Below are 14730 nucleotides of genomic sequence, written 5' to 3'. Positions count from 1 at the left end.
AGAGAAATATAACTTAGTCCTTTTTAAATCTTAAGAGTTAAAATTACAGTTAAAACTTAAAACTGCAAACTAGAAAAAGAAATACCAGTGACCATATTTTCTGCTTCCTGCTGGTCTTAAAAATATGAAGAGGAAAAAATCAATTACACAATGTACAGTCCAAAATCGATTAAGAATAATTTCCATTTCATACTGCTGCTAATTTTCATTTAGTATAAGGTCTTATGGTCTGATGGATACTGAATTTATTCTTTTTTTTTCTTTTTTTTTTCAGGAAAGTTAAAATGACATTCATTGTGAATTGTGACTCTCAATAATTATTTACAGCATTAACGTAATGAAAACCTCAGGATATTGGAAGAAACCTGAACACACATTTGAAAAAATAAACGGAACCAAAAACCTAAACTCTTGAGAAATTTGAAATATAAAGGCTGAACAATCACAGAAAATAACCAAAAATTACATCTGGGGCAACTGTTCAATTGGAGTGGCAAATTTGAAGTCATCAGGAAACAATTTTGCTGCATGCGGATACATAAGTTTATACGATTGTCTGATAGTCACATCAGCAACTCCAGCAATATCACCAATTTCTTTTTGCGTCCTCTTGTCTTCAGAGGCTTGCGATGCCATATAAATAGCTGCAGCGGCCACTGATATTGGAGATCTACCAGACACAACGTCTAATTCAACAGCTTTGCGTGCAATATGCGTGGCAGCCTTTTGTACCATGTTTGGTAGGGCAAGGTTACTGCAAAATCTTGACATGAAGTCACCAGTTGTAATAAGATCCACGCTAGTTTCCAAAGCTTTCAGAATTGACTTGAAGCATCTGCCTATCTCTTTCTTACTAATTTTACTAACAGCACAAATTTCTTTAAATGTACGAGGAACACCTTCCTGTCTGCAAGCAATGTACAAGCAAGCAGATGCAATAGCATCATTTGCACGACCTTTCAGATTCTTGCCTTCATGAACCTGTTTAAACAGGTTATTAGCACGGTCCACAATTGTCTTTGGAAGATTGATGCGATCAGCCATTGCATTAATTTCTTTGAAAGCACCGATCAATGCTCTATCTGATGTGCTCATTGAACGTCTGTTGTGATAGATAGAAACGCCCATCTCGTCATATGATGCACTTCCTCGACCAGGGCCAATGATTGTTGATAAATCTCCACCACCTAATAGAGGATTTTCTGGTCCACCAACACGAGAGGGATCGACTCCACTCTTTTCATTACTGAAGGTTCTCCACTCAGAACCAACATCGATTACTCTGTCACCAACAACCAATCCACATTCCTCACAAATTTGGTCTCCAGCTCTGTAGTCTTCTATCAGGTTAGCGTCTGGATGAGAGGGGCAGCACACAGTGTTGGCGTCAAATCTGGAACTCCCAGCCATCATCTTGAAAAGTTGTCTTGACGCAAATAACTCTACAAGAGATTTATGAATTTGTTTTGTTATTTCTTTTTCCACTTCTGTGAGAGCAAACAAATGAATTGTGCTCACTAACTAAGAGGTGATACTAAGGGTATGATGTCGTTCTTAGAAATTTCCAGAGAGATCTAGATTTGTTTCTAAGTCCTTCAAGTGCTTTTCACCAAATTTTAACATCACTTTGATGGTTTGCTGAAACAGAGAGCAAAGGGAAACACTTAATGATAACAAACACAAAAATACAATAAATGCACAATACATGAAGAGGTATATAACTGATTACAGTAAGACCTCGATTTATCGGATTTCACAGGACCGGAGACTGAGTCCGTTAAATCGCGGAATCCGTTAAATCCTGCTAGTGGGTCTCGCTGGAGGGACCGGAGGATTGATCCGTTAAATTGCGGAATCCATTAAATCGCGATCCAATAATTTGAGGTCTTACTGTATTTTATTTTATTTTGATTATTTTACACTTTTCCTACACGAAAGCCAATTGGCTATGGTACAGGTCATGAATGGATTTGAATAGTAATAAAGCAGATTCATTCTGTTAAAAACTAACAAAGACAGCTTGGAATTGCATAAATTTACAAAGCATTCTGTAGATTAGTGATCAGTTAAGCATTCAGAAAAGTTCAGGGGGCATTTAAAAATTCATCTTAGTTATAGAAAGCTTCTTTGAGTGGGAGTTGTTCTAGACTCTGTAGAAATGATGCAACGCCTACATTCCGGAAAAAAAGCTTCAAATATGAGGGTAGGGTATTGAAAAACTGAGCTGAATTCCATTAATAGTTTGCTCTTGATTTTTCGCTTTGTTTCGGTTCATGTTATAAAGTAAGTTAACAGCAAAAATGAACCATTCTCATATCTGCAGTTCCAGGCGTGTCTAAGAACTCTTTGTCTTTCTTCAATTCCTATAAACTGAATTTCGAAATTCGATGTTAAATTTAATTAATGGATTTAGACTTTAAGGGAAATTTTGACATTTCTAATATTAGTATGTCTATAGTTATAATTATGCTTAGGAATCAAACCAGTTGGTGTAATTAAAGTATTATCAATGGTGTATTTGATACTTTTATAAATATAAAGTGATGGTAAAGTGAAAAGGTCATGGTCTTTAGATAACTGTTTGCAGCGATGACGGTTGAAGTAAAAGCATGGTTGTTAATAAATTTCAATTCATAAGCATGGAATCTGTCTAATTAATACAATAATGAAGCCATTAGGTGCGAGTAAGTGACATTGACTAGGCTCTTAGTTTTTCAACAGTATCGTGTCCAGGCGTCGGAATATGAAACCAATGCAGAATGATACATTTCTTTAATTACAAACTGTGTTCATATACTTTCAGGCTTCATCTTTGAACTATGTTTTCTGGCTCCAGCCTGGCTGCCTCCCGACTGAATGTGGATAAAATCAGGCAATCAAAGGTACAACAAGGTGAAACACAATTAGCTTTCACATCTTCTTTAATCAGTTTCTCCCAGGGTTGCTCTAGGCATGACCAATAATATTATGCGAGTCAATATTTCGTGTCACTTGGTTGGTAACACATCGTTGGTTGTTGTCACTTGGTTGGACTTTTCACAGCAACAAATGGCAGGATAACATCTCGTCGAAACAAGCGTATGGCGTATGGTGTTGACACACGTTGATCATACAAGTGGATTAATCTGCTCCACATTACTTTCATCAAAAATTAAGCGGAAAATCAAGTGAACTTTGGCTTGCTTTGATTTTTAGATCATGGCTTAATGGAAAAAACTTATCTACAGAAACAGGAAAATCATATGGCACCATGTTCAGCTTAAATTCTGAGAATTTTTTCACCAATTTAAGGTCTTATTGACAGCAGGTCAGCAGAATAAATTCATGAACTTACCTCATCAGAATGATGCTTATTGTTCTTGTAGTCACGTCTGATCCAATCTAGAAGTTCTAGTCTACTCTGCTCATCAGGCACACGTTTAATAGTCTTTAGAAAAGTTTTGTACTGCTTCAGCACCTCTTTCCTCAGCATAAACTTTAAACAGAAAAAAAGACAATTGAGGTCAGTATTAAAGATTACAAAAATCCACTATTACATTAGAACACCAAATTACTACCCCAATGGAATGAAAGTTTTTGGGAAGTTCGCATAAGATCATGATATTTTCAAGGCCATAATGGAACTTCCATGCGATGATTGCAATCACTCCGGAAGTTTGTCAGAGAGTTTTGAAGATGGAGTTTTAGATGGCACATTGCAATTTTTGTATCGTCTGGGAGTCATGAGGTGATTCACACATTATGATGAACTACTCTGAGATGAAAGGTGTTTCAAGCTGAACGAATATTGATGGAAATGGCCTATTCAAGACCCTTGATAAAGTTATTCATCAACCGGACATTCTGTAAATATAGGGGAGGGTGCATAAATATGTGGGTGCACAAATCCTCTTTAAATCAAAACTCTCAGGCTCCTGATTGCTCTACCAAGAAAATCTTCAGGGTATTGACCGTTCATAGAAAATCACACTCACTGGAAATATCATTTCTCTTCCAGAAAGGTATTCTAAATACTGGATGTCTTTCAAAAACTCTGCAGTGTACTGGCTTTTCTGTTTTAAGTCAATAAACGGACATTTTCGTTTACTTCAAAATTAGTTTAGGTTCTCAGAGGAAATAATTGCAAGCAGTAAAGAAAAGATACTTAGAGATTAAAATTGTATTTTTTTCTTTTCTAGGTAAAATAATACACAAAAAAGGGAGGAAAAATAATGAAAACAAACACGTCTCTACTAAGACGCGCCATAAAAACTTCTCCACTCAACCTGACCTACTAATGGGGAAGTTGGGCTTAAGTCCGTGTCCCACTATCAAATCAACTCATGAAATGCAAGATGGCGGAGATGCATACTGGTTTTCAGGCAAGTCCGCTTTCAAAAGTTGGCGTGCTATGGTGCTGTCAAACGTTGATGAACAATTGAAAGCAATCCGCCATCTTGCATTTGATAAGTTCATTTGATGGCGGGACATGGGCTTCAGAGTGAGCCTATAGAATTGGCATTGTCCAATGGAGAGCAATTAGTAATAGTTGATCTCTCAAGACTAAAACATGATTGTAGACTCAACTTTGCTTCCCATTTCATAGGAAAATTGAACCCTAACTAATCTGGTCAAATCTACCTAATATGGTCTGTCCTTCGGATCGGAGGGCTCCGACTTTGAAGTGAATCTATGCAATGACAGTGGGCCGATTATTGAAAGTTTATGAAGCTTGATATGATAAGACATCAAAATGTGATAAGTGACATTGTGAGGATGGGGCTATATCTTGTCTTGTTTTGCTGACATAGTTTCAGTAATCGGCCCGCTGGACATGTAAAAGGAAAATGTATTGTTTGAATTTCATGGGATTGTTTTAGTTTCGATTGCCAATATTCTTCTTCGAGGCCTGCACTAGTTCTGAGAAGAATACTGTCTATTTCGTGACTTAAAACAGAAAGGGCAGTATCCTGCAGTATCGCCGATTTTGAGTTACCTGCTTCAGACTTAATGTGGATTGCGGGAGTTTGCTACCCATGCTAGCTTTCAGAACAGCCAAAAAACTGGGTTTCCCACAAATGCTATATTAAAAATTCCAAAAGAATGGACCAGAAATCAGGGTAACATAAAGCGTTACAGTGTCCAGATGACTCTGGAACAGCACACATATCAGGAGGAGGAAGATCGGTGATGCGAAGAGTTTGGAGCAAATGTAAAGTAGCAGAAAAATAGACAAATTAACTGAATATGTAGTAAACGATTAAATAACGTGAACGAACATTCGGAAATCCTTGAAGAAGAAGCAGCAGGCTGCACTTTCGAAAGAGACGACTTTTTCACGTACATTCACGATTTACGAATTAGAGAAGTTAGGTTATGTCACTGCTCACTGAATGCTGAGCTTTCAGCTTCAGCAGCGCACTCTGTTGTAGAACTTTCGTTTTGATAGTTGGTTGAAAGAACTGTAGAGTGCACTAACGACTACTTGCATAAAGACCGCGAAAAATCAAACTGTCAATTGTCAGGGAATAGTCCAGCACGATTATATTTTCTTTATATATTATGCAGCAAAGTACAAAAAAAGCAAGTTTGAGTAATTGAAAAGTTGGAAATATCCTTTTTTAAAAGAAATCCAGAGAATTATAATACTATGCAATTTAAGTGTCATATTGACACATTCGTTCTCCACTTACCTGCACTTTCATGCATAAGCTAGAGGTTCCTTCTCTTGAACCACCTGGTGCAAAGGTTGTATTTACTGGGCCTCCTCATTGAGAAAAAATAGAGCCAGGTGATAGTCAGTTAAGGTTCCGTTTCCACCAATCTCTAGCAACCTCTAGGTACCTCTAGCGACACACGAAAATCAGCGTAGGTGTAGAACCCAGTCACTTTCTTTGACAGGTCAAGTATTTAAGTTAAGGCAATGTTTGCGATACACATTTTTTTTTTATCAATTCATAACTGCTGAGCTACTTGTATTGCAAACAAAGCTGTAACCGATGACATCACATGGCCGCAAAAGTTAACTTGCCGTCATCTCCTCTTCTTTCTCTACAATGCCACTTCCTTTTCGTCGTATGTGATACTAGAATAGTAAACATTTTTTTGGAATTTCTTTGTTTCTTCCACTATGTGGAGAAAGGTGTAAGTTTCTTTTATTTATTGTTTCCAACAAATAATGGTACAAGGTTTCTGCAAAAGTTGGATTTTAAAATACGGCAATTTTATGCAGCTCTTTCGAAAGGTAATTTACATTAAAAAAAAAGAAGTGCATGGGTACAACTGCAAGACATCTCACCCCCGCCCCAGAATAAAGAATTTCTCCTCTTACTTCTCGTCTTGAGTAGCTGCCTATTCAATTCAGGGTTAGTAAAAACTAATCAGAATAATATAGTTAAAATAATACATTCTCAATTCAACAAAATTATGTTTTATTTCCAAGAAAAATTAACATAATTTCAGATATCACCATTAGAAAGGAATTGAAACCTGAAATCTAAAGAAGTGAATCATATTACATTTACAATGAGTCGAGTTTACATAGTGTGCCAGATCAACTGAGCGGAATATTCATTTTCACTCTTACAGGCAGAAGATTATTACAAAATTTTCAAATTCAATTTGAGTGACCATTGATAAAAATTAATGAAGTCATCATTCCGCTCTTACAATAAAAAAGAAGGTACATACAAACCATTCAGGAAGGAGGAAAACGATAAGTTATTAAGGATTTACTGATGAATTCTCGATTCAAATAAAAAGTTGTAAAGCCTCTGGAAACAGCCGCATTTACAGGGTTTCTTAGTTTGTTTTTTTTTCTAAAGTGTAATCATGACTGGGAGAAAAGATGATCAAAATATATAGGGCCAGCTATTGCTGTTGGGTCTATTTCTTCAGGGATTATCAGACAGTAACAGCCTGTATTTCTGCATTACAGTCCTAGTGTTATCTCAGATCAATGAACCATTACTAACAGTAAGTTCTGTGAATGCTGTAAGTTCTGCTGATGATAATACATGAATAAATACTGCTCATGAGGATTGATCTCCTATTAGTGAATATTCTAAAAATTAAAATGAAATCAAAGGTAAAATAAATATTAAATATGTAGAGAATATTCATCGCTTAGAGGTACCATAACGTAAGTAGATGGTTGATTGCAAAATCCCATAATTTGAGTGATTATTAACTAAAAAATTGAAAAACTTCTTCCTTCTAACCGGGGCAAAGATGATGCATTTTATTTTGAAAGATTGCTGTCGTAGGAATACAACCATACCTTTTTTCAGTTTATTGATTCACTATTTTTTACTTATGCTGAGAGACCTGCAGTAACAGCTAGAAGTCTCATTAACGCCCAACTAACCGTCAAAACAACAAAATTGTCAAGCGTGCGAGTTAGATTGTAAAATGAAGATTATGAAAACAATATTGATACAAACAAGAATTCACAATTCACTAGTAGCAACTCATTCTTAGATATTTTGTAAGATTGACGGTTCAATACATACTCGGTTTTTTTTTTTTAATTTTCCTTTTTTTATGAATGATCCCAACACCAGTAATTTTTACAAAAACAGCTTGGCTTTCCAAAAGCTAAAATTGCGAGAATTCAGTACAAAACTGGGCAAGCATGGCAGCAAAACCAGTTTACAAAAATGCAAAGTTAATGGAATTAGTACTAGAATTATGACTTGAGATATTATCTCTTAAAACGACAGGACCAAAATTCTACATCTTTACTGCTGTGGGAAAACCCGATGATAAATCAGCCATTTCATAAAACTACTCACCCCCAATTGTGAATTGAGTCTAGGGCACTTATAATTACTAGTATCAATCATTGACACAAATTTTAAATTATGCTGATTTGTTCCTTGATCCACTTGTTATCCGACAAGTATGTGACGGGTCACATCTATTGGGTCAAAAATGAGGTTTTAGGCTTCGTAAAAAGAAATGTCCGTGTACATGAATCTAAAAAATTACTTGCGAGAAAAAAGTGGAAAATCTGACGAAATAAAAACAGATTTTTCTTACAATAGAAATTCATACTGCATTTGATACAGAAATCAATCTAATGCGATACATTTTTTGAAGTCATATCTGTCTTTAAAATTTCAGATTTTGAAACTTCTTTTCTTGCAGATAATTTTTTACACCCAAACACAAGCTATAATCTTTTTATTTCTCCTAAACCTCAATATTTGCTTGAATTTTACCTATCTAGTGCAATATGCAGACTAAAACTCCCAGACCACATATCTCAGTTTTCGAAGATGCAGACTCCCTTTCAAACTTCATTTTTTAAATGGAAAACTACTTGACAGCAATCATTAAAAACTGCTTTGATTTTCCTTCTCTGCGCAGATGCAATTCTGCGAATACTTCCAGGAATGATAATAATTCGTTCACCTTTGAAAAATTTAATAGGAGGGGAGATTTTAAAACACTGCAAACGATGTATGCGGTCAGGGAGTTTTACTATCGATATACCTCTTGCCAATATAACTACAACTGGATCAGGTAACGAATCATCTCCTTACGAAAAATTCTCTAATGACTTTCTGGGAGTCTTTAGATCCTATTACATTAGTGAGGGACAGGACCTTACAACTAACAGTTAATTAGTAAAACTTTTGGTAAAATAAGAGGATTAAACTTAAAAACTAATTAAATCACAGCTTTTTTATGTTCTGCTGAAAACTAGCACTATCAAATTCTTGAAAATGCTTTATGCACAAAAGAGCATTGAATTTTGAACTCTTGAAAAAATACAGAAGAATTAAACTATAATCATTAAGAACTGATTGTCTCTCCAAAATAGAGACATTCTTACTTGTTAGTCAAAAAGGTCTCCTCCATAAAAGTAAGTAAACTTTCCTTGATTAACTAATGTTTCAGGATGAATTTGATGGATTTAGCCAGAATCAGTCTGACTACATCAGACATCACCTAATATCCTCTTACATTCATGTCCAAAATGCAGGACCACATATCTGCGTTTGCCACTTTGCAGACTTTCTGTTGTATTTTGTTTTTTCTTTGAAAAACGTATCAACCTAATTTCTTGAAAACTTTCCTGATAATTTATCTGTCAGCAGAATATACTGTAAAAATTTCAAGCTATAAATTAGAGATTCTTTCTCTTCGAAGGAATAAAATAGGAGTGGCAATTTTGAAACACCACAATGGAGATATGTGATATCGCATTTGGACATCGATACCTCACTTTTCGAACAGAAATCCAAGCAGCATTTTGACTTGAAATTTTGAGAGAACATTCTTCCTGATGGAACAAAGATTCACAGAAGTTATAAGGCGTTATATTTTGTTTCTGGTTAGTTAGAATAATAAAACTTGAAAGAAAATTCAGCGATGTCAAAAGCAATTGGACTGATTTTGGTTTAATCCTTCCATTTAAAAGAATTCTACCTGCTAGGAAAACTCTAAGCCGATTGATTTTTTCAGTATAATGGCATCCAATAATTTAGACAAGATGATACATGGACATTTTTCTGGGTAACTTTTCTTCAATTACTTTAGGCAGAAATAGGGGTTTTCTCTCTGAACTGACAAATGTTCACCACTCCTTGACTATATTACTTTAATTTTAATTTTGCATTATGAGACAAACAAAATCTAGGAAAGAGGGAGAGGCAGGCCTTGCTTGCTGCCACATTCTATTTCTGCCTATCTCAACAACGAAGAAAATAACAGAAAAAGAAAAAAAACTAGAGCTTGATCAATGGTTGTTAAAACAAAGTTGTTGACGTAGAGACTGCAAGATTCGATATTGACTAATTCCACTAATTTTTTATGCTACATGAATTTTTGTACTTTGGAGAGGCAAAAATTAAATGTAGGGATCATTGGTCATACGAGAGATCAAAGCTAAAACATCATTCCACATTGCTTCTTCTTTAGTAGTAGAGGGAGGCAAAATAAGTGGGAAATGTTTCGTTCATGAAAATCAGAGAACTGGAAATCAGTGATGCTGGCATTTTATTACAGGGTGCAGATTAAAAGGATATCCATTTGGTATATACAATACAAATGAAACTGCAAAAAATGGGAAAATCATAAAGACTGCTGATATAATTCATTCACAGGTAGAGCAATCGGAAACTCAGCGTCGCTGACCAAAATCTTCCTCTCTGAGTAATCAAAGAATGCCACAGTTTAAAATATTCCAGGGCAGGAATTCCGAGGAGAAAATTTGGAAAAAATACCTCTCCATACCAATGAAAATGTTTGCAGTCCCTACATCAAAAAATAAAACATGCGCATCTAACAAATCTAAAACTTTTCCATGATACAAAATTATTGTAACAGCCCATTGATTCACTTTGGTGCAATTTGCTAGGAGAAAGAATTAAAAGGTCTGTAACTAGGCACTGAATTGTAGATTCGGGGTTATGTTACCGGAACCGGAGTTATGCTCCGGAGAATGTTTCTGTTTCTTCTTCTTTTTCTCTTTTTTCCGCTTCTTCCTCTCCTTGTCCTCATCATGCCTCTTCTGCTTTTTGTGTTTCTTTTCGTGAGTATCACCCCCACCATCACTAGCCATTGCTTCTAGGGAAGTTGAATCGTTGCCTTTGTACTTGTGCTTTTTGTGTGCTTTCTTATGTTTCTTCTGTGGAGCTTGATTAACATACCGATACTGTTCTGGTAACTATGGACAAGGAAAAAAAATTAGTTAACATCTCTTGCAAAATAACAATAAATAAACACAAAAAACAATAAGATTAAAATAGAATTACTTTACTCAGAAAAGGAAATGAGAACTAGAAGTAACGTAGCAAATTTCCCTAGAACAGAGCTTTTTTAAAATAAAATTTTCAGCATACTAAAGTTCAAGATACAGTCTCAAAATCATTATAAAATCGTGTCCATTAAAATTTGAAAAGTTCAATTAAACAATAAATAGATTAGTTCAATATGAGATTAAATTGACAATAAATTAATTCAATTAGATGGACATTTCCTCTTTTACTTTAATACATAGTAGAATAAAAACAAGATTCGGATTATCTTTTAAATTGCAGGGGTGCATAAAATGCCTAATCGTGCGCCCACCTGGGCGAGTGAAAATATGGAAAAGCCCCTAAAAATGTGGAAGGGTCCAAAGTCGAGAGTCAACGCAAAACAGAGGAAAAAGGTCATCTTTTATGAAACTGATTGGAAATATTGTGGAAAACCGGACTTAAAAATGTAGAAAACTGGCGTGAGGGCGTGTACAAATGTGGAAGCTTGGAATATTCTGCATCCCTGTTCAATTGGAATGCAAGAAACTCTGAGAGGAAACTAGGAAGAGAAGTTTAAATTCTGATATTTTAGCTACTGGTTAATTAGTATCAAAAACAAAATTCCTCTATCTTGTAAATTTTGAAATTCACTTATGTCATAGGAAAACCTAAAAGTTATACAGCGCAAGTAGTGCTATTATACATACCGGGCCAGGGTGTAATCTAAAACCAGCAAGCTGGATACTTGTAAGTGGCAAAATTTCCTTTCCACATATGGGAGGCTTGTCGATTACAGATCGTAATGAGCTGGAAAAATCAATCATAAATTAGATTAGTCAGCGATTATACAGAGAAGTAATAAAATCATAGGCATACAGCATTTTATGAGAATTTTCAGTGATACGGTATGTTCAGCTTATACAATACTTCCAATTTGTTGTCCAAGGGAAAATGATACATATATCTTCACAAAAAAGTAATGTGATCGCCTCATTTCTTCTTTAATATCAACGCTACTTTCTGTTTCCAGAGAGCTGGAACCCATTAAAAAATTAAGGAAATAATTTGGGGGGAGGGGGACACTTGACTGCTTTCACAAAAAAGAGAAAGTGCGAGAACGAGCTCCTCCGCTTTGGCATTTTCAGGACCTTTGTCACTGTGTATGGTACGTCATGCAGAAAAAATCCATCTTGAAATTTGAGTCAGTCAGCCGAATATTTCCAGTCAATTGTGATCGAATTCTGCAAATTGTCTATCTGTCGATGTATGTTTTCAGTCATAACCAATAGAATGCATACTAGCTTCAGGAGGAGAGGCCCTTGTTCCAGGTAATGCTTCTTGAGTAATTTCAATCCATTAAAACGTTGTCTGAACTTTAATTTGCAGGAGTGGATACACATCTTGTGGAGACTAGGAAATAATGCAGAAAAACTTATTTGATCAGTTGCAACATGACTAGAGTTCAAATTTTTCTTCCTCGATGAAAAATATGTGAATATGAAAGCAAAGGAAAAAAGAGCTCACCTGTTGTCTGCTATTCCTGGAGTATCAATTACGCCTGGTAAATTTGGCACGAAGGAGGAGAGCTGCTCTTTCAACTTCTTGCCACTAAATTTACAGTATGAGTGTTCAAGGCCATAATAGGCCATCAAATTTTTGGCTCCAGTTAGCTCGCTTCCCTCTGAAAAGTCAAAAATAAAGTATAGGTACAATAAATATACAAGGGTAGACAGAGAAAATTCAAAAATATGTTTACTCAAAGTCTGGTCTTCGGATGGATCAAAAGGTAGGGGTGAGCAAAATGCTCGCCTTGACTGAGGTTACTTTGTTAGGTATTCATGTAGTATACAGCAACGAAAATGGTTCAACTTCTTCCTAGCTATCTGAAGAGGGCTAATGCATACATGAGGAAATATTTTTGACATAGCTAAATCTTGGGGAGTGTCCTTTCTGAAGGGTCTGTTTAAAACTCGCTCCATCATCAAAACTGCTATAATACGGATGGTCAATCATCCTGATTAATTTGGCGAGTGGGCACAGCCAGAATTTCGAACACTTTTAGCACCCAATAGCCTTACGATACTGCAACGGTCAAGTGATAGGTCTAGCTCCGCTCTGTATACTTACTTACTTGTCAAATCATCTGATCATCAAAAAATATGCCTTCACACAGCCTACCTTAATCCGCAAGTAATTGAATATTCTATACATACAGAATTTTTGTTGGTTTTTAAAAGTACAAGGGTGGGGGTTTTAGGTATTCCAGAACAGGACAGTTCAGAATTACTATCCATAATAGAGACTCTTCTGTACCTGCTGGTGTTGATGTTACAACCAGTGATGTTCCCACCATGAAAGCTGATGAGACATTAAAGATCTTTGGCATAACTTTATCATCGATGGAAAAGCTAACCTTCTGCTTTGACGAAAAAAAGAGTTAAATCGCTAGATTAAATACCTAGACTTGTTTCCTTTTTTCGAGTGGTTATGTCCTACTTATCTTTGGTCAGATGTCTCCTAATAGTTTCCATTACTTGGAGACACACTCTTTCTTGACTGATGAGCAAAGGATTAGAGGGATAGGAGATTTATACACCAATAAAAGCTTGCATATGGAAAGAAGGCTAATTCAGTGCAGCTACTAAACTTACAGACGGACACAGCTGCATAAGTAGTTCAACCTACGACGAGTGTTATTACCGCAAAATAACTCAATAATGGGATTGGAGTAATGTTGTCTCATTTGGACCTAGATGTAAAGTACATTGCAGGGTAAACCAACTGTTCACTCTTTTTGCGTCCTAAATGCTAAGTAAATCTGTTGGCAGTTGGAGCTGTTGTTGGCAGATGGCAAAATCAAACTTGTACATAAATGAGTAGATGAACTCCCTCTGTACTTATCAGCTCAATGTTTGGAACGTCTCCTGGCATTAACAGGCTCAGTATACTAATTTAAAGGTAAAAATTTCCTTTGTGATAAGGATGGAAGCGCATGAGCATCATACCTGGCGGCTCTTTCATTAAGTAAAAGGGTCCACTGTGGACGATTGAAGGATTTTTCCCCAGTGAAATCGTGGTTTTGAGAGTTCCAGTAGAATCTTGACGAGAAACAACAGGAGACCTAGCTCCTCTAGGAGATGATTTTGGAGAATACTGTTCAACTTTTCTAAACTGATCACCCATCATCATCTTGAATCATGATTTTCTTCACGTCGAGCTGAGAGAGATACGACTAGTCGCACTTGAAATGGGTGTGCAGTCCCATTACACAAGGACGTGAGGAATATTCACTGACAAATTAAAAGAGGTACATATGATTTACGAATATGAGAGACCGAACTGCTGGAAATAATACGACGAGCTGTACTTATCACTAAAGGCTCTTGAACGAAAACACAACCACAGAAGCAATCCCAAGCCCAGCTGTCAATCATTTCAATGTTCTTCTTCTTCATTTTTATCTAATCATTAGCTCAGCGCAGTCTGGTGTCCAACTTGCCAACGACAGTATTTGGCGGCAATTTTAAATTGACGCTCTTTTTTCGACAACGCGCTTAACTACGCTTTTCCGTTCACACATTTTGATTTCGTTATTTTTTCTACTTTCGTGTGAAGGATGATAAAAAATGCAAAACAAGCTTGATTGCTACAAAGAAAAATGACTAAGGATACAATGGTAATTCATTTTTTGTTCCCGTATCCGGTTCCGGTGTTTTCAGGTGTTTCCGGTCATTTCCTCCCGCCAAAAAGACCCGCTAATTTTTAAATTTGCGGGATTGTAAATCGGTAGCGCAAAACTTAATGTAGGATATGGAAACAGCATAAAGAGAATGTTTATCGCAAACCTCATCTAATTACGCTGATCACGTTGCACGGATTTAACAAATACTTACGTGAATACTACTACCCCGATATGGATAAGCGCCCTTTCGTTAATGATTCGACTAACGATGGGATCCTTCGTTCCACGGATTAGATTGGATAGGATTACGGAAGACTGGAG

General features: G+C 36.1%; 3 protein-coding genes across 3 annotated transcripts; all 3 read right to left on the bottom strand.

The window, feature by feature from the left end:
• Positions 1-244: 244 nt before the first annotated feature.
• TfIIB (transcription factor IIB) lies at positions 245-1413 on the bottom strand. The gene has a single exon (XM_019054544.2). It carries the CDS (start codon positions 1411-1413, stop codon positions 463-465), a length of 951 nt encoding a protein of 316 aa, XP_018910089.1. The 3' UTR covers positions 245-462.
• Positions 1414-1484: 71 nt separating this feature from the next.
• On the bottom strand, positions 1485-5354 carry LOC109039166 (LYR motif-containing protein 2). The gene is made up of 3 exons (XM_019054545.2): positions 4976-5354; positions 3335-3475; positions 1485-1638 (listed from the first exon to the last, which is right to left on the bottom strand). The coding sequence occupies exons 1-3, from the start codon at positions 5015-5017 to the stop codon at positions 1555-1557; spliced, it is 267 nt and encodes an 88-aa protein (XP_018910090.1). The 5' UTR covers positions 5018-5354; the 3' UTR covers positions 1485-1554.
• Positions 5355-6393: 1039 nt separating this feature from the next.
• Positions 6394-14153, bottom strand: MED19 (mediator complex subunit 19). The gene is made up of 4 exons (XM_019054535.2): positions 13733-14153; positions 12252-12408; positions 11435-11534; positions 6394-10654 (listed from the first exon to the last, which is right to left on the bottom strand). Exons 1-4 carry the CDS (start codon positions 13914-13916, stop codon positions 10370-10372), a joined length of 726 nt encoding a protein of 241 aa, XP_018910080.1. The 5' UTR covers positions 13917-14153; the 3' UTR covers positions 6394-10369.
• Between the last annotated feature and the right edge of the window lie 577 nt (positions 14154-14730).

This window comes from Bemisia tabaci, chromosome 5 (assembly GCF_918797505.1).
Source record: "Bemisia tabaci chromosome 5, PGI_BMITA_v3".
NCBI lineage: Eukaryota > Metazoa > Arthropoda > Insecta > Hemiptera > Aleyrodidae > Bemisia > Bemisia tabaci.
This window is presented reverse-complemented; position numbering and strand designations above follow the sequence as displayed.